At 37.8% G+C, this 20,261-nt stretch overlaps 1 protein-coding gene across 1 annotated transcript in view; it reads right to left on the bottom strand.

Annotated features, from left to right (window-relative positions):
* Positions 1–20,261, bottom strand: part of LOC110460938 (transcription elongation factor SPT6-like) — a 51,120-nt gene that overhangs the window by 26,037 nt on the left and 4,822 nt on the right. Inside the window, exons 6-21 of the mRNA XM_021514167.1 lie at positions 19,544–19,652; positions 19,165–19,254; positions 18,730–18,918; positions 17,425–17,529; positions 16,184–16,273; positions 15,458–15,597; positions 13,355–13,578; positions 7,826–7,955; positions 7,390–7,540; positions 6,703–6,798; positions 5,806–5,904; positions 5,039–5,182; positions 3,835–3,965; positions 2,273–2,390; positions 1,885–1,961; positions 666–1,188 (exon numbers count right to left, since the gene is read on the bottom strand). Coding sequence (XP_021369842.1) covers positions 666–1,188; positions 1,885–1,961; positions 2,273–2,390; positions 3,835–3,965; positions 5,039–5,182; positions 5,806–5,904; positions 6,703–6,798; positions 7,390–7,540; positions 7,826–7,955; positions 13,355–13,578; positions 15,458–15,597; positions 16,184–16,273; positions 17,425–17,529; positions 18,730–18,918; positions 19,165–19,254; positions 19,544–19,652 — 2,416 coding nt within the window. The remainder of the gene's footprint in view (positions 1–665; positions 1,189–1,884; positions 1,962–2,272; positions 2,391–3,834; positions 3,966–5,038; positions 5,183–5,805; positions 5,905–6,702; positions 6,799–7,389; positions 7,541–7,825; positions 7,956–13,354; positions 13,579–15,457; positions 15,598–16,183; positions 16,274–17,424; positions 17,530–18,729; positions 18,919–19,164; positions 19,255–19,543; positions 19,653–20,261) is intronic.

Genomic DNA, 20,261 nt, shown 5'->3' on the forward strand with positions numbered 1-20,261 from the left:
GATCAGACGCTAGAAGGTATGGGGTCACCTGTCCAACCCCCCGATCAGATGTTAGAAGGTATCGGGTCACCTGCCCAACCCCCAATCAGATGCTAGTAGGTATTGGGTCACCTGCCCAACCCCCGATCAGACGCTAGAAGGAATGGGGTCACCTGCCCAACCCCCGATCAGACGCTAGAAGGTATGGGGTCACCTGCCCAACCCCTGACCAGACGCTAGAAGGTATGGGGTCACCTGTCCAACCCCCCGATCAGACATTAGAAGGTATCGGGTCACCTGCCCAACCCCCGATCAGACGCTAGAAGGTATCGGCTCACCTGTCCAACCCCCCGATCAGACGTTAGAAGGTATCGGGTCACCTGCCCAACCTCCAATCAGACGTTAGAAGGTATGGGGTCACCTGTCCGACCCCCGATCAGATGTTAAAAGGTATGGGGTCACCTGCCCAACCCCCAATCAGACGTTAGAAGGTATGGGGTCACCTGTTTAACCCCCCGATCAGACATTAGAAGGTATCGGGTCACCTGCCCAACCATGTGGGTTTTCTATGAGTACTGCAAGTTTCCTACTACATCCAGACCCCTGTGTACTCACATCCTGGCCATCAAGTTTCCTACCACAGTCAGACCCCTGTGTACTCACATCCTGGCCATCAAGTTTCCTACCACATTCAGACCCTGTTTTCTCACATCCTGGCCATCAAGTTTCCTACAACATTCAGACCCCTGTGTACTCACATCCTGGCCATCAAGTTTCCTACCACAGTCAGACCCATGTGTACTCACATCCTGGCCATCAAGTTTCCTACCACAGTCAGACCCCTGTGTACTCACATCCAGGCCATCAAGTTTCCTACCACAGTCAGACCCCTGTGTACTCACATCCAGGCCATCAAGTTTCCTACCACAGTCAGACCCCTGTGTACTCACATCCAGGCCATCAAGTTTCCTACCACAGTCAGACCCCTGTGTACTAACATCCTGGCCATCAAGTTTCCTACCACAGTCAGACCCCTGTGTACTCACATCCAGGCCATCAAGTTTCCTACCACAGTCAGACCCCTGTGTACTCACATCCAGGCCATCAAGTTTCCTACCACAGTCAGACCCCTGTGTACTCACATCCAGGCCATCAAGTTTCCTACCACAGTCAGACCCCTGTGTACTCACATCCAGGCCATCAAGTTTCCTACCACAGTCAGACCCCTGTGTACTCACATCCTGGCCATCAAGAGCGATTAATGTGCGATTAATGTAAGTTGTAACAAATTGTTTCATAACTGTTGTAAAATGAATGAAGTTTATTTTTGATATTATATTCACAGTTATGGTTATACATGGGTATTATGGGTGTGAAAATTGATAAATTCTCAAATTAGTTCCTGTCCAAATGTGTTCTGTGTCCCAGTTGTACATTACCTGAAACTGTTCTGGTTTATTTACTTACCTTGATTACCTGAAACCCTTGTTTTATTTACTCACCTTGACTACCTGAAACCCTTGTTTTATTTACTTACATTGATTACCTGAAACCGTTCTGTTTTATTTACTAACCTTGATTACCTGAAACCGTTCTGTTTTATTTACTTACCTTGATTACCTGAAACCTTTCTGTTTTATTAACTTACCTTGATTACCTGAAACTGTTCTGTTTTATTTACTTACCTTGACTACCTGAACCGTTCTGTTTTATTTACTTACCTTGATTACCTGAAACCGTTCTGTTTTATTTACTTACCTTGATTACCTGAAACTGTTCTGTTTTATTTACTTACCTTGATTACCTGAAACCGTTCTGTTTTATTTACTTACCTTGATTACCTGAAACCGTTCTGTTTTATTTACTTACCTTGATTACCTGAACCGTTCTGTTTTATTTACTTACCTTGACTCTGCTGACACAGCCACCACATGCGGTTTCTTAGTGGCAATAAAATCTTTGATTTTTTCCAGATCTTGTGCCTGTCAATCAAATTACGCGTGCTTTTAAATGAAAATCAAATTCTTTTCATCATCTTAACTTCACAAATAATGTTTTTTCTAAAGAGTTGACTTGAGTCTGAGTTAACATATATTGATTGTACTTTCGATGAAATGTTCTTTTTTTGTTTTAATTCAAACTGTATTTTACACACTGAAAATAGCCTCAATCTACAATTAATTTGTTGTATTTCAGTTATTGCATTTAACCTTACAATTTCTCACAACAAATTTCCCATCCTTTCAGTAAATCACATCACATTAATTTTCTCACATTATGCCAGACATATTACCTTGCCATCCTTGTCCACTTGTCTCCAAGCATTGCGTCGCTTCGTCAGGTATGGCATTCGAATGAAGTCTGTAACCTGGCCTTCTCCATCAATCAGAGCACCAAAACCAGGTGTGTCTCTGTTGTAACACAAACATGTAGCTATGATTTAATAATACCTAGAATTTTGTTTTTGTGAACAAAAACATATGTCTTCCCTTATTAGCCACTAGACAAACTTTGGTATAAAAAATTAACAAAGGGCAACATCTCTTTTTATAGTGGGGCATGAGACCCGAATTTAGAATGCGACACTCCTACTTCCCAAGATACATTAAAACTATAGCAAGTTTGGTCAACGTAGGTGAGAAATTCTGCCTTCCCAAGATAAATAAATATGGTAAGTTTGGTCAACATAAGTGAAATAACATGGAAGTTATGCCGTGGACAAACTTCGGTATTAAAAATAAACAAAGGGTCATAACTCTGTATATAGTGGGGCATAAAACCTGATTGAAGTGCAAGAAATTCTGCCTTCCCAAGATACATAAATATGGTAAGTTTGGTCAACGTAGGTAAAATAACATGGAAGTAATGCTCCAGACAAACTTGGCCACAACTCTGTATTGAGTGAAGCACGGAAGCTAATTCCAGTGCACTGCACACCTTCTGTGGATGATGCAGGTATACTTTAAGTTTGATCGAGATATCTTTAACGGTTTAAAATTTACAAGCCGGACAAGAATTTACTGAAAATGTTGTACTTATTTGACATTTGACCTAGAGGTGAAGGTCACAGTGACCTAATTCCAGTGCACTGCACACCATCTGTGGGTGACGCATGCATACCTAAAGTTTCATCAAGATATCTTTAACGGTTTAAAAGTTATGGCCAGGACAAGTCAGATTAGAAGAACCAGAAGAAGAAGAAGAAGAGGAACCAGAAGATGAACCAGTACTAATACAATATGTCTCCCTTCATTCGAAGGGGAGACATAATAGAATACAACATTTGATATAGTGCCCTATCTAGTTAGAATTAGCCACTCTTAAGCGCTTTACAGTGCATAGATATACAATCTATACAATCAATACAATTAACATATACATTAATCAATACAGTTTTGAGGAATTCCCAGGAGCTGCCTTATCCAGGGCTAACTTCTAGTCCTATGCCACCTGGCTAATACCTCCCTATGTGTGTATGCCTGCATGTGTGCTGCAGATGTATTGTGTTCTGTTTGTAGTGGGACCGTGCTTCCAATGGTATCATTTATAGTGCCACCTCACTTGAATGCTACAGCACAGATACCGCAACATCCACCCCAGACCAACTTATACTCCACCTGGGTTGGAAGGCCAGAGTGTTAACCACTCCACCAATCAATACGGGCTGAATAGTGGGACTATCAGATTAGTGATGGTTGGAGTAACAATGGCCAACTTTACACAAGCAAAATACTTTTTTACAAACTCAGTTAATTTGTCATTTTTTTCATCTTCAGGCGATACAATAATGTTTTGAGGTCCTACTCTATTGGATCGATCAGTATCCCAAACACAAGTGATAAATCAAGAACAAACCTCGCGGTGATGAAGGAGAGACCTAAGACACGAAGAACTTCCTTCTCATCGTCATCGTAGTCGTCCTCAAGTTGTTGATCCGCCTGGTAGGGTGCTACTTTTAGCCAGTTGTATAACTTACGACAGCAAGCCTGTTACAAAGAAGAAAATCATTATGGCTAAACTTATCAATGTTCTGTATCAAATATATTTACATATTTACTAGTACAGTACTTAATGTGACAGAAATAGAATGGATCATTACAATATGAGAAAGATCTGTTAGTTCTTCCGTTAGCCATTTTGTTTATGATTAGTCTCACAATTTAACATGCACAACGAGGGATCAAGGGGGCCTATATATCAAATTTGAGAAAGATCCCTCAAGTTATTTCCGGAGAAATAGGACTAACAAACCTTCAATATCAAAAATTGAAGATGGCTGTCGGTCGGCCATTTTGTTTATCTGATCAGTGTCAAAAGTAAACATGAACAATAAAGGATAGTGGGGAACCTCCATATAGAATTTGAGAAAGAACGCTCCAGTACTTCATGGGAAATTGCACTAAGAAACTTTAACTGTCAAAATCAAAGATTTGTTTATTCGATCAGTCTCATAAGAAAATATGCATAACTTCATAACAAAGGGAACCTACATGCAAAATTTAAGAAAGATCTCTCCAGTTCTTCCTGAATAATAGCCACAACAAACGTTCACTGTTTAAATCCAAGATGGTGGCCTGTCGGCCATAATCTATTTCCATTCAGTCTCAAAATTAAACATGCACAACTACAGACCAAGGGGAACCTACATATATAATTTAAAATGGATCTCTCCAGTACTTCCTGAGAAATAGCTATAACAAACCTTTACTGTCAAAATCCAAGATGGCTGCCTGTCGGCCATGTTGTTTATCCGATCAGTCTCATAAATTGCCTTGCACAACTAGGGACCAAGAGGAACCTACATATAAAATTTGAGATCCCTCTGGTACTTCCTGAGAAATAGCGATAATATGAATTGTTTAAGGACGGACGACGACACAGGGCGATTTGAATAGCGCACCATCAGATGATCGTGGGCTAAAAATACTGAAATCTTAACAGGAGTTGTGGTAAATTCCAGCCCCAAATATATAGACAGGAAAACCCTGACTCCTGCTGTAAAAATCATTAACTGACTAAAACTGATTAATACGATGTAACAGGGATCTGTCAAACCTACTTTGAGTATTCCTTCCTTTGCTTCAGCAATGAGCTTGGCTCTGAGCTCCTTCTCCATCTGAGGGTAAAGGAGCTTAGTGAGGGCTCGCTCCAGAGCTTGGCTCCTCTGAAGATTCCACTGTTGTACCAGGTGACTAAATTCATCCTGAAAAAGCAATTGAAAAATTTTAAATTACAATAAGTGTTCAATTTAACAAGATTACTCAAATATTATGATAAACAAGGTGGTTTCACTGCACACCATAAACACTGCTGTATTTATCCTGCGATAAGTTCAGGGAGCCAACATGTGTTGAAGGAAGGTTTCATTATATCAACACTTAATGATGACAAAAGATGATTGACCTTGTTGCATCATGACCTTGATTTTTGAAGGTGATCTGATGACCTTGAGGGAGACGCAAGGACTTATAAAGCTATTGAATTTATCATTTTTATCAAATTAAAGCAAATATAAAAGAGACAAATCAACATCAGGTTTAAATTAACCCCCTCCAAAGCCATGCACAGGTTTTGTTCAACTTTGTCCAGTCATATTTGTGGAAAGTGTTGACCAGTCAGAGAGTAGTATGCAAAATAATTTTGCACAGATTTTAATCAACTTCAAACATTGCCTGTCTTTTTATATTGTACATGCATACCAAGTTTCATCAAATTCAAATAAAAATTTAACCAAGTTGTCCTGCGAAAACCAAAGTGTGTAGAGATGGACAGATAGACAAAGACTCTCCATCCCATAATGATATACGGTTACGATTGCTTACTTACCCTGTAGAACAGTTGGCGAACTTCCTCAAAGTAGGTCTGGGAACCCTCTGCCATATCATCAATAAAAATTGTGATAGTCAGGAGTCCGTCCTCTTCTCCCTGTCGAATGAGAACACCTGTTTTACTAAATCAGCATTCATAATGACATGGTACACGAAAAACACATTGCAGCAACACTATATCAGTACGGACACTTGTATTGTTCTTACAAGGCAAACAACTACCTGGGTACTCCTGTTTACTTCAAACAAGAATAGGAAATTGAACAAAGACATGTTTAGTATACTGTAAAAAATAATCACTATTTGCCCAGTGTTAATTTCGCCTTCACATTTCATCACTATGTATATAGTGTTGTTTACTAATGTACACAGTAATGATAACTTCACCCTCATTACAGTGAGTGAAAATTGGAAGTATGAAAGTCCCATGATTTTTGAAAATGTATTTCGTTGCTTAGCACCTGTGACAATACTTGTTTCTAAGTCAAAAAATGCAAAAATTTAACTGCAGCAAAACATTTTCAGTAAACAGTATGTTTTAATTAATCTATTCGAGGATTTTTCCAAGTCTATATGCACAAATTTACAAAACTGGCAGCATTTACCAAAACAGAATTCCTTCAAAATTATATGGAAGTATTAAAGTGACTTTTGAAAATTTATTTCATTTCTTAACACCTGCTACATCACTTGTTTCTATGGACAACCAGTTACTGGTAATATTTTTCTGAACTAAAATGGTCTCTAACAATTCTATTTCATGCAAATTATCCAGATTTTTTGAAACCTCAAAGAAATTTTCCATGAAATATTCTGCAAAACCTTATCTGAATCCCATAAGGAATAAACGTTTCCGGGTCAGTGACACATAGGGAGGAACACACAGAGCCCATACCTGAGAGAGCTTGATGAACATTTCATCCTTTAGGTCCTTGACGGGTTTGTTCTTGAGGTACTTCATGGCATAACAAGGATGGGCCTCGTCGATCTCCTAATGTAAAACAGATCAAGACCTTGATACTGCAATCAAACCTTTTTTCAATGTCCTTAACCCTTTCACCCCTATGTAACTTTAGTAGACATTACCATGCATTGATTTGGATGAGTCCATTTTGGTCTACAGTGGTGAAAGTGTAAATGTGGTTACACACACAATTTTGATGAGATGGTCCATTACATAGTACTTCCCTGCAAATGTTAAAGTCCATTTTCACAGCTACCTCTACTGTTTCATATGAAAATTGAAATTAGGAATTTATTGGAATTTTTACACTGACACATTGTAAGACTTATCTTAAGTAGAAATAACAGCCTAAAAATCCTAAAATAAAAGAAATATATTTTTTGTATCAGGCAATAGGATAGGTAAAAAAACAAGGGTCAGGGAGAGGAATCCAGCTAGTAGCTAGCCCTCTAAAATAGTCAACAATGATTGTATAGGCCATGCTGTTTGTTATCATCAAACAGATCTGTGACAGTCAAACTCAGCTACACAATGATCATAATAATAGGATAATATTCCTGTCAAATCTGTGTCCTATGCAGGCTTTGTAAACAAAACAAACAGTAAGAAAGAAGTTACCTTGATGCCTTTCTTAGATGGGACAACATTGATTTTTGCACGTTCAAAATATGTTTGTCGAACACACTGTCGCACAAGGGGATCATGGCAAATTTGCATGGCGACCATATGGCGTGCACCAAGCAACACTTCCTCATCTGTTGGGAACTGACTGGAACAAGAGCAAAAGAAGTTGGGAAAATATCAAAATTGATCGAGAACTCTTGACAGGTTTATGGTGAAAAAACTTAATTCTAGAATTCATTATACAGGAGAGACGGCAGACAAAAGGTTTGGAAACAAATATATTTGTGTTGAAATGATGATAGAAACACATTTATAATTCATACAATTAAAAAAAACAAGTAAATGAAAAAAACAAAAATCATACAGTGAATTTGATATATAAAAAAGAAGTGGAATCATCTGAAAAGTTTGAAGATATACATTCACCAACCTGCAAACCAACTCCTTGGCGACCTCGAGGGGCTCCAGCGGGTACTGTTCTACATCATGACGCTGGTAGTTGTCACGAAGATTCTCGCCAAACTGCTCAGGAGACAAACCAAATTTCTGGGCAATGTCATCTGTAGATCAAACACAATATGCTTTCTGGTATAGGTAGACTCACTTTTTGGCAGTTACTTAATGAATATTCATTTATGATACTCAATGAATATTCATTTATGATACTCAATGAATATTCATTTATGATACTCAATGAATATTCATTTATGATACTCAATGAATATTCATTTATGATACTCAATGAATATTCATTTATGATACTCAATGAATATTCATTTATGATACTCAATGAATATTCATTTATGATACTCAATGAATATTCATTTATGATACTCAATGAATATTCATTTATGATACTCAATGAATATTCATTTATGATACTCAATGAATATTCATTTATGATACTCAATGAATATTCATTTATGATACTCAATGAATATTCATTTATGATACTCAATGAATATTCATTTATGATACTCAATGAATATTAATACATTATCTATAAACAATTAAATCTAACAAAAGATGGATTTGAAATAATCTATCAACGACCCATAAATGTGCACAATAAGTCAACAAAAATAATGAATGAGAAAAATAAATGCTGTTTACTTTTTAATAGTAATAAGTAGACTTATTTTCAAACCAGAATTTAATTCAGTGGCTAGAGTTTTCCTGTAAAGACTCCACAAATAAAATAGAATATGACTTGTGAAATTCTGTTAAATATCAAATGATTGATTTCCAGAAGTCCTTGAGATCAGTACCATAGACAGTCTTTATTCTTTTAACATGATTCTGATTATACAAATTTTGTGATTTTTATGAATATTTAATTTTTGCGTTTATGCTATAAAAGACATATATAGCAACAGTCATTCATAACCATACAGTAAACATTGTGATATATTTTACCATGTTCCTTGTAACTTTGTGATAAGATATTTATTCTATAACGAACATATTCATGATAATTGATCATGAAATGACCATAACAGGTTTGTGTCTTAATTTATCATCTATATATTACTTTATACCATCTACAGGTAGCATCATGGGTTGTCAGTATGAGAATACTCAAAAAGATGTTAAGAACGACTTGAAAAGAACTTGGGAACGTATTTCCTCAAAAGATAACGTCTGCTCTGACTTTTTTAAATCTAGAAGTATATAAGGTAGTAGTGTATAGATGATTAACAGTTTATAACACAGTATTTTCAGTGTTTGTCGTTGGAACAATTTTCTCATAACTTGCAAATGGATAAAATCTCGAGTCCACCTGCAGTGTTCTCGTGATGAGAAAATTGTTCTCCAACCAACCCTGACAACTCAGAATGATAACCTAGAATTCCAACATTTACAGCCTTCTCCAACCAACCCTGACAACACAGAATGATAATCTAGAATTCCAACATTAACAGCCTTCTCCAACAACCCCTGACAACACAGAATGATAACCTAGAACTCCAACATTTATAGCCTTCTCCAACCAACCCTGACAACACAGAATGATAACCTATAACTCCAACATTTACAGCCTTCTCCAACCAACCCTGACGACAGAGAATGATAACCTAGAATTCCAACATTTACAGCCTTCTCCAACCAACCCTGCCAACACAGAATGATAACCTAGAATTCCAACATTAACATCCTTCTCCAACAAACCCTGACAACAGAGAATGATAACCTAGAATTCCAACATTTACAGCCTTCTCCAACCAACCCTGACGACAGAGAATGATAACCTAGAATTCCAACATTAACATCCTTCTCCAACAAACCCTGACAACAGAGAATGATAACCTAGAATTCCAACATTTACAGCCTTCTCCAACCAACCCTGCCAACACAGAATGATAACCTAGAACTCCAACATTTATAGCCTTCTCCAACCAACCCTGACAACACAGAATGATAATCTAGAATTCCAACATTAACAGCCTTCTCCAACAACCCCTGACAACACAGAATGATAACCTAGAACTCCAACATTAACAGCCTTCTCCAACAAACCCTGACAACACGGAATGATAACCTAGAACTCCAACATTTACAGTTTTCTCCAACCAACCCTGACAACACAGAATGATAACCTAGACCTCCAACATTTACAGCCTTCTCCAACCAACCCTGAAAACACAGAATGATAACCTAGAATTCCAACATTTACAGCCTTCTCCACCCAACCCTGACAACACAGAATGATAACCTAGACCTCCAACATTTACAGCCTTCTCCAACCAACCCTGCCAACACAGAATGATAACCTAGAATTCCAACATTAACAGCCTTCTCCAACAACCCCTGACAACACAGAATGATAACCTAGAACTCCAACATTTATAGCCTTCTCCAACCAACCCTGACAACACAGAATGATAATCTAGAATTCCAACATTAACAGCCTTCTCCAACAACCCCTGACAACACAGAATGATAACCTAGAACTCCAACATCCTGCAGTGTTCTCGTGATGAGAAAATTGTTCTCCAACCAGCCCTGACAACTCAGAATGATAACCTAGAATTCCAACATTTACAGCCTTCTCCACCCAACCCTGACAACACAGAATGATAACCTAGACCTCCAACATTTACAGCCTTCTCCAACCAACCCTGAAAACACAGAATGATAACCTAGAATTCCAACATTTACAGCCTTCTCCACCCAACCCTGACAACACAGAATGATAACCTAGACCTCCAACATTTACAGCCTTCTCCAACCAACCCTGACGACAGAGAATGATAACCTAGAATTCCAACATTTACAGCCTTCTCCAACCAACCCTGACAACTCAGAATGATAACCTAGAACTCCAACATTTACAGCCTTCTCCAACCAACCCTGAAAACACAGAATGATAACCTAGAATTCCAACATTAACAGCCTTCTCCAACAAACCCTGACAACACGGAATGATAACCTAGAACTCCAACATTTACAGTTTTCTCCAACCAACCCTGACAACACAGAATGATAACCTATAACTCCAACATTTACAGCCTTCTCCAACCAACCCTGACGACAGAGAATGATAACCTAGAATTCCAACATTAACAGCCTTCTCCAACAACCCCTGACAACACAGAATGATAACCTAGAACTCCACCATTTACAGCCTTCTCCAACCAACCCTGACAACAGAGAATGATAACCTAGAATTACAACATTAACAGCCTTCTCCAACAAACCCTGACAACACGGAATGATAACCTAGAACTCCAACATTTACAGCCTTCTCCAACCAACCCTGACAACAGAGAATGATAACCTAGAATTCCAACATTTACAGCCTTCTCCAACCAACCCTGACAACACAGAATGATAACCTAGAACTCCAACATTTACAGCCTTCTCCAACCAACCCTGACAACACAGAATGATAACCTAGAACTCCAACATTTACAGCCTTCTCCAACCAACCCTGACAACACAGAATGATAACCTAGAACTCCAACATTTACAGCCTTCTCCAACCAACCCTGACAACACAGAATGATAACCTAGAACTCCAACATTTACAGCCTTCTCCAACCAACCCTGACAACACAGAATGATAACCTAGAACTCCAACATTTACAGCCTTCTCCAACCAACCCTGACAACACAGAATGATAACCTAGAACTCCAACATTTACAGCCTTCTCCAACCAACCCTGACAACACAGAATGATAACCTAGAACTCCAACATTTACAGCCTTCTCCAACCAACCCTGACAACACAGAATGATAACCTAGAACTCCAACATTTACAGCCTTCTCCAACCAACCCTGACAACACAGAATGATAACCTAGAACTCCAACATTTACAGCCTTCTCCAACCAACCCTGACAACACAGAATGATAACCTAGAACTCCAACATTTACAGCCTTCTCCAACCAACCCTGACAACACAGAATGATAACCTAGAACTCCAACATTTACAGCCTTCTCCAACCAACCCTGACAACACAGAATGATAACCTAGAACTCCAACATTTACAGCCTTCTCCAACCAACCCTGACAACACAGAATGATAACCTAGAACTCCAACATTTACAGCCTTCTCCAACCAACCCTGACAACACAGAATGATAACCTAGAACTCCAACATTTACAGCCTTCTCCAACCAACCCTGACAACACAGAATGATAACCTAGAACTCCAACATTTACAGCCTTCTCCAACCAACCCTGACAACACAGAATGATAACCTAGAACTCCAACATTTACAGCCTTCTCCAACCAACCCTGACAACACAGAATGATAACCTAGAACTCCAACATTTACAGCCTTCTCCAACCAACCCTGACAACACAGAATGATAACCTAGAACTCCAACATTTACAGCCTTCTCCAACCAACCCTGACAACACAGAATGATAACCTAGAACTCCAACATTTACAGCCTTCTCCAACCAACCCTGACAACACAGAATGATAACCTAGAACTCCAACATTTACAGCCTTCTCCAACCAACCCTGACAACACAGAATGATAACCTAGAACTCCAACATTTACAGCCTTCTCCAACCAACCCTGACAACACAGAATGATAACCTAGAACTCCAACATTTACAGCCTTCTCCAACCAACCCTGACAACACAGAATGATAACCTAGAACTCCAACATTTACAGCCTTCTCCAACCAACCCTGACAACACAGAATGATAACCTAGAACTCCAACATTTACAGCCTTCTCCAACCAACCCTGACAACACAGAATGATAACCTAGAACTCCAACATTTACAGCCTTCTCCAACCAACCCTGACAACACAGAATGATAACCTAGAACTCCAACATTTACAGCCTTCTCCAACCAACCCTGACAACACAGAATGATAACCTAGAACTCCAACATTTACAGCCTTCTCCAACCAACCCTGACAACACAGAATGATAACCTAGAACTCCAACATTTACAGCCTTCTCCAACCAACCCTGACAACACAGAATGATAACCTAGAACTCCAACATTTACAGCCTTCTCCAACCAACCCTGACAACACAGAATGATAACCTAGAACTCCAACATTTACAGCCTTCTCCAACCAACCCTGACAACACAGAATGATAACCTAGAACTCCAACATTTACAGCCTTCTCCAACCAACCCTGACAACACAGAATGATAACCTAGAACTCCAACATTTACAGCCTTCTCCAACCAACCCTGACAACACAGAATGATAACCTAGAACTCCAACATTTACAGCCTTCTCCAACCAACCCTGACAACACAGAATGATAACCTAGAACTCCAACATTAACAGCCTTCTCCAACCAACCCTGACAACACAGAATGATAACCTAGAATTCCAACATTTACAGCCTTCTCCAACCAACCCTGACAACACAGAATGATAACCTAGATCTCCAACATTTACAGCCTTTGTGAAGTTACCTTTATCGAAAAGTTATTGATTTACAGAAAGCACTTAATCCTGTTATCAAAGAATACCTAGTTTGTTTTGTTGGCAGATGGTATAGCCACTTTTACGCGAGGCCTGCTTTATCATTTCCTGTTGCTCGGGGGGATCTTCATTTTCAGGGTGTTCACTGTTCTCTTCATTACGAGCTTTTGTTTTCTCTGCGTTCCTCATCTTCGGGATGTCAGGTCCGTAATACAAAACGAAGTGCTGATAGACGTCCCTCAGCTCCTCAATGGTTTGAACTTGTTTGATCCTACAAACACAGAAACAGTCCATTCAACAATATTGTAAGAATTTCAGAAATTGAATATAACTGAAGTGTAATAATCATTTTTGTATAAATTTGCATTAAACATCAACCTTGTGAACATGTCTCCCCTTATTAGCCATTAAAAAAACTTTGGTATAAAAAATGAACAAGGGGCTATATCTCTTTATAAAGTGGGCCACGAGACCCGAATTTAGAATGCGACACTCCTACTCCCCAACATACATTAAAACTATAGCAAGTTTGGTCAATGAAATAACATGGGAGTTATGCCATGGACAAACTTCGGTATTAACATAAACAAAGGGCCATATCTCTGTATATAGTGGGGCACTAAACCTGATTTTATTGCAAGAGATTCCACCTTCCCAAGATACATAAATATGGTAAGTTTGGTCAACATAGGTGAAATAACATGGAACTTATGCTCCGGACAAACTTCGGTATTGAAAATAAACAAAGGATCATAACTCTGTATATAGTGGGGCACGATACCTAGTTCCAGTGCACTGTACACCTTCTGTGGGTGATGCAGGTATACTTCAAATTTGATTAAGATATCTTGTTTAGAAGTTATGCTGTGGACAAACTTCGGTATTCAAATTTAAAAAGGGCCATAACTCTGTATATAGTGAAGCTTGAGACCTTAACCTAGTGCACTGCACACCTTCTGTGGATGATGGAGGTATACTTCAAGTTTGATCAAGATATCTTTAACGGTTCAAAATTAAACGGCCGGACAGGAGTTTACTGAAAATGTTGTACTTATTTGACCTTGAGGTGAAGGTTAGTGACCTAATTTCAGTGCACTGCACACCTTCTGAGGGGGATGCATGTATATCTCAAGTTTCATCAAGATATCTTTAACGGTTAAAAGTTATGGCCCGGACAAGTTGCGATTAAAAGAACCAGAAGAAGAACCAGTACTAATACAATATGTCTCCCTTCATTCGAAGGGGAGACATAATTAAGCATCAAGCAAACAATATTGTAATGTCTTTTTCCCCCCAATATTCACAATTTTTCACAGATTTGCTAAAACTGGCCATATGGCACAAATATTAAGGTAAGGATGTATGGATTTGCTATTTATTTAGCGGGTTGTATTTTATTAAAACCCCTCAAAATAACATGTACAGTAATTTATTTATTACATATGCTGTGACCGACTTCATCATTTGCTTCATAAAGAGCCGACTAAATGCAGAGTTGGTTTTGAATTGGTTAACAACACATTATCTACTAAATTTGAATTAGGATTCTGATATTACTGAACTATGTTCGTACCATTTGTACATATCGAAATGGCAGAGCTTGATATAGGCTTCATATATTTACAACTCTCCTTTGACATCAGAACAACATATCAAGTGCTATATTATGCATAATATCCATCATAATGATCATTTTACCTCTAGCTGTCACAACGGTATCATATGTAACACATAAACTGAGTATTACCAGTCATGAATCGATAGGAATTATGAGTAACCTCCCGTTTAATGATCAGCACTTGTACAGTTTTCTACAGCTAGATAATAAAATGTATCTGTTCATTTCTTTATAGGCAATTTCTTTATTACACAGCTAAACAGAAGTGTGGTGTTTTTGGCTATTCACTGATATCTTACATGCTGAAAATAACTTAATTTTTTGTCAGAGATTCATTTTGGCATTCATGTTGAAGGAGACTTATTTGCCAAATTAAATCTTCAGTGAATATTTCTTCAGTATATAACCTCTATCCGTATAAAGCATGCTCTTAATTGTGGATTAAAGTACTTGCAAAAAAATTGTACAGACATATTGCAAAAAAATAAAGTGTGCACAAAAATTAAGTGATTTACAGGAAATACTACCCCACCTGTCTATATCTTCCTCCGTCAGGGCTCTCACGTTAGACTCCAAGACCTTTTCTGGGTCAGCGTTCTCCTCAAACTGGTAATTCTGCATCTTCTCAAATAGACGGACCATGTTGGTCTTCCTGGTCCTAAGTTGTGTCCACTGAATAAATCAACATGTCATGTTCTGTAAGTATTTTTTTCTTTTTAATTTTGGGAATGGAACCAGGGGCTTTAGAACTGGCAAGAAAACACCCAAATTGTAAATTTGATTCAATCCTAAAAGATTGTTTTCTGTCTAAAAATAGTTTAAATGACTAGAAATCTTTTGTTTACAAAAAGTTACCGGTATTCACACTTTAATGATTATAATTATATCATCATTTTTTTTTTAATATTCATTTATTTACATCATTTTAATTCAGTTACTCTAAACATGAGAAAAATACACTATTTCCTATGAGAACTATGAGAAAATGGTTGGAGTCAAGTTCTTGGATGATTTTTGGATGAAAATGATTATGTCGAGATGTAGCAACAAGCTTTTAATTCAAATTGAAATGGTAAAATTCTGTCATACACATAATTTTATGCCTCCCTCGATATGGGGAGGTAATTTGCTGTTGAGAAGTCGAATAGTTTAAACACCCTATAACATGCCTCACATTTCCCAGAGATCAGAAAGGTAACTATTTCAAAAATATTCTAAAATGTACTGATAACTAGAAAACAATGCACACCATCTTTACCTTTTCATCAAACTGCCAGATTTTCCACAAGTCATTGATGTTGAGATCAGACTCTACATACTCTTTTCGATAGAAGGCAATGAAGGGCACCTGTAAATCATTACAGTACAGTTTATAACAAAACAAAATCATCCTAAATGTGACACATAAATAAGAGTATATCAATAACAGTATAGTATAAAATACAAAAGCCTAAATTTGAAAAAAAATAAAAATTGCCAGGGTTGTATTTGTTAATGTGTATGTAACCAGTTTAGCCTGATATAACTTCGGTGATAACTCACCATGTCTTATCAGATTTGTACAACTGTATATCCGTGGTTTAACTTTCACAAATATCTGTTTTACTGCCAACATGGAACTGTGACAGTAACACTGCCAACATATGTACCACAACCCAGAACATGCATAAGGGTTGTTCCTCCTCTGATTCCGATACATTTGGACGTACAAAATTCTACAATCAATAAATGTATGCCAATTTGATGTAATCTCAGTCTATTGTGATATCGCATCCGATAAATTCAGAGTCAATCATGTATCATATATTTTTGATTAACTATTTACAAGCGATAAGAATTTAGATATAGTATCAGTTGACCGGTGTAGACTGTTTCAGGCCTTTAATGCCAAAAATAGCCAAAACCCATTCTAAAGTTTATCAAAACCCATTCTAAAGTTTATCAAAACCCATTCTTAAGTTTATCAGACAACAAGACTTGTAGCTTTTTCTTTGACAGTTTTAACACATGTGAGTGTAGATATCTACAAAGGGGATAAGATTACAAGCTAAATCTTGGCCCTTAACTTCAATTGTTGTTGGGCTGTAGAACAAAACAAGACAATAACAGACACACGCTATATCAACTGTGATAGTTGTCCCCTAAGTACAATCAAACAATGGTGGGTTATTCCTTTCCTTTTTTTTTGGACAACGAAACACAGACAAATCGAGTTAACAAGAAAACAGAAGTCATTGATATTCTACAATTTATGACAAAATTGAATGATGATAGTTTTTAAATATGTAGGCAATTTTTAACACAATGCATATCAGGAAATTATTGTTGTGGTCAAAATTTCTTCAAAATGAAACTTTTTAATTTTTCTGCTTTCTGAAATGTTATGCAGACAATTTTGATTCTGTCCAGATGAAATTTACAATTTTGATTTTCATCTCACAAATAAATTCTCAATGTGCCGTAAAATGGCCAAAGTCAGTGTGTTGTACTGTGGGGTACCTCGAGGTGCTGGTCCCTCATGAAGTTGATAGCTTCCCTGATTTTGTTGACCATGCTGGGTGGGCGTCGGCCAAAGTTTCCATGACTTTCCTGTTCCAATAGATTCTGAAACACACATCGAAGAATTAAGGTTTTCATAGTCAGCATAAGAAAAAATAACAATGCTAACTATTTCAAGCAATCCATAGATCTCGATCTCTGAACAGACTTTACTCCATCTGAGGCAATTATGTAGGTGTCCTCAGGGTTACACTCTCTTACCCTCTCTGCACCCCCAGAATATGTAATCAAAGGCTCTATACTTGCCAGCTTGCATCCTCAATACTCCTGGGGTTACTCTCACTTTTGCTCTTTGCACCCCTGGAATATGTCTTAGCAAAATTGAAGGCTCAGTGTGTACCACCTTGTTGATGAGACAAGACTACTAGTTCGATCCTTTGATGTACATCAAAAGAATCTCGCAGTCATGTAACGGTAAAAATTGAAATCTTCAAAGAACAGGCATCAGCCTAGCCATTGGTCAGGTGTTTTTTACCCGAGACCAATCAAACAGCTATCTTCCTACCTTTAATTTTGCTTTGAAATATTCTAGGGGTGCAGAGAGCGAGAGTGAGCGTAACCCTTGGAGAATCATGGATGGCCACTTTGTGGATGATACTTGTGCACTAGTTTGATCCTTTGATGTAGAGCATTATAGCAGTAAAATCGACTGGCTTCAAAGTCAAGTGTTTCTCCTCTGTAATTCTCTCAGGACAGGTATCAACCTAATTCTCTCAGGACAGGTAGCAACCTAATTCTCTCAGGACATGTATCAACATAATTCTCTCAGGACAGGTAGCAACCTAATTCTCTCAGGACAGGTAGCAACCTAATTCTCTCTCAGGACAGGTTGCAACCTAATTCTCTCAGGACAGGTAGCAACCTAATTCTCTCAGGACATGTATCAACATAATTCTCTCAGGACAGGTAGCAACCTAATTCTCTCAGGACAGGTATCAACCTAATTCTCTCAGGACAGGTATCAACCTAATTCTCTCAGGACAGGTATCAACCTAATTCTTTCAGGAGAGGTAGCAACCTAATTCTCTCAGGACAGGTATCAATCTAATGACTGGTTATTTTTTTTACCTGACATCAATCTAATTGCTGATTGTGTGCCTTCGATTTTTTCATGACAAATTCCAGTGGTGCAGAGAGCATGAGTGAACATAAACCCCTGGATTTGAAGAATGATATAAAGGTGAAATCTTATAAACTGTAGGAAAGGGATGGGTCCGAAAGAGCAAGGGTGTAGGAAAACCTTACCTGTTGAGACATAGTGGGGGTGGTAAAGGCCTGCTTATATATCCACTCAGCTTCCTCCTCTAATTCTCCGTCCTCCAGGGGACGTACAGCGATCTGGCGTAACTGGAATCGTTCTGGCATGTCCTTAGTTCGTATTTCCTGATCTTTGTCGGTGAAGAATCCACGCTCCAATTCTGTTGGCTCATACACCTGTAGGCAATCAAAATTGTTCCATAAAAATAAAAAGTCTCATATATAGATTTATGTTAACCAAAACTCTTTATGATATTTTTCCCAAATAAAACAAAAAATAACAAATAACGAAAAAAATCTATGACATTTTCCCCCAAAATAAATATACATCTCAAACAACTTTCTCAGTTGATGAAAAGTTTCCATGTTTTAAATTTTAATGATATTAACAAAGTAATGATAAATGTATGATTTATTGCCTACATCAAAAATGCCCTTCTTCTTTCCCTTCTTCCGTCCAACTTTTTTCGTCCTTGGGCGAGCGACTCCATCTTCTCCCTCCTCTTCCATGTACTATAAGGAAAAAATATATTTTAAGATATATTTTCATGGTATATCCAAAAGCAACAAAAAATGCATAATTTACCTGGAAAACTTTAACGTTGGATTTTATTTTTTACTTTTTGAGAAATAACATTTAACATTTCAGAAATATAATGATTACCGGTACAAAAGTAAAAATTTCAAAATAATAATAAAAAAAACCCAGTTCAGTAGTTTCTGTATTTTCAAATCTCATTATGGATCCAAGCCTCACACAACTTTAAAGTTATACTTAAGATTTGTCCCTTTTTTCTTCTACCTCATCTTCTTCAAACTCTTCTTCTTCCTCCTCCTCTCCTTCAGCATACTCGTCGAATTCCTCAAAATCAAAATCGACCCCAAAAATATCCTGTGCTTCTTGTAGAGCTCTGTGAATTTCAAAACAGATTAAATTACAATTAAATGGATCTTTTAGTAGTATTTAAAAAAGGATCTCAATTAATCTGAATGCAAAATCTTTGAAATTAATATCTGTTATTATCAAGAAATAGACGTAACCAGAAATATTTTTGTGACAAAAGTACCTACTGTGAAAAATTACAAGTGCAATTTAAAATAAAATGCTCTTAGGCCAAAAAATAAAGATTACTTGGTTCTCAGGCCTGCGCGCATTTCATGGCACCGTGCGCATTGTCGATTTTATCGTGAAAGTAATAAAAAAAAAATTGTGAATGCGCCAGCCGCCATCTTTAAAAAAAATCCGGAAAATTGGTCCGCATGTCGTTTTTACTCGTTAGTCACCTAAGTCCCGAAAACGTTTGAATAAAGGTAAGGATTGAAATACAGGCAAGCGTTAAAATGATTATGACTTATTAGTCTTGTGTACAAATGGCGCTCATTTCGGTACAAATAAGGAATGGGGGGGGGTTCGTGATTCTCGTCTGGAACATCGTGGGGGGATTTTCGGAGGTTTGCCCTATGACAGGTCTCTACACAACTATGAAAAGACAAGGTAATGTCCACAATGAACTACACAA

Source organism: Mizuhopecten yessoensis, unplaced genomic scaffold (genome assembly GCF_002113885.1).
Source record: "Mizuhopecten yessoensis strain PY_sf001 unplaced genomic scaffold, ASM211388v2 scaffold10523, whole genome shotgun sequence".
Lineage (NCBI taxonomy): Eukaryota > Metazoa > Mollusca > Bivalvia > Pectinida > Pectinidae > Mizuhopecten > Mizuhopecten yessoensis.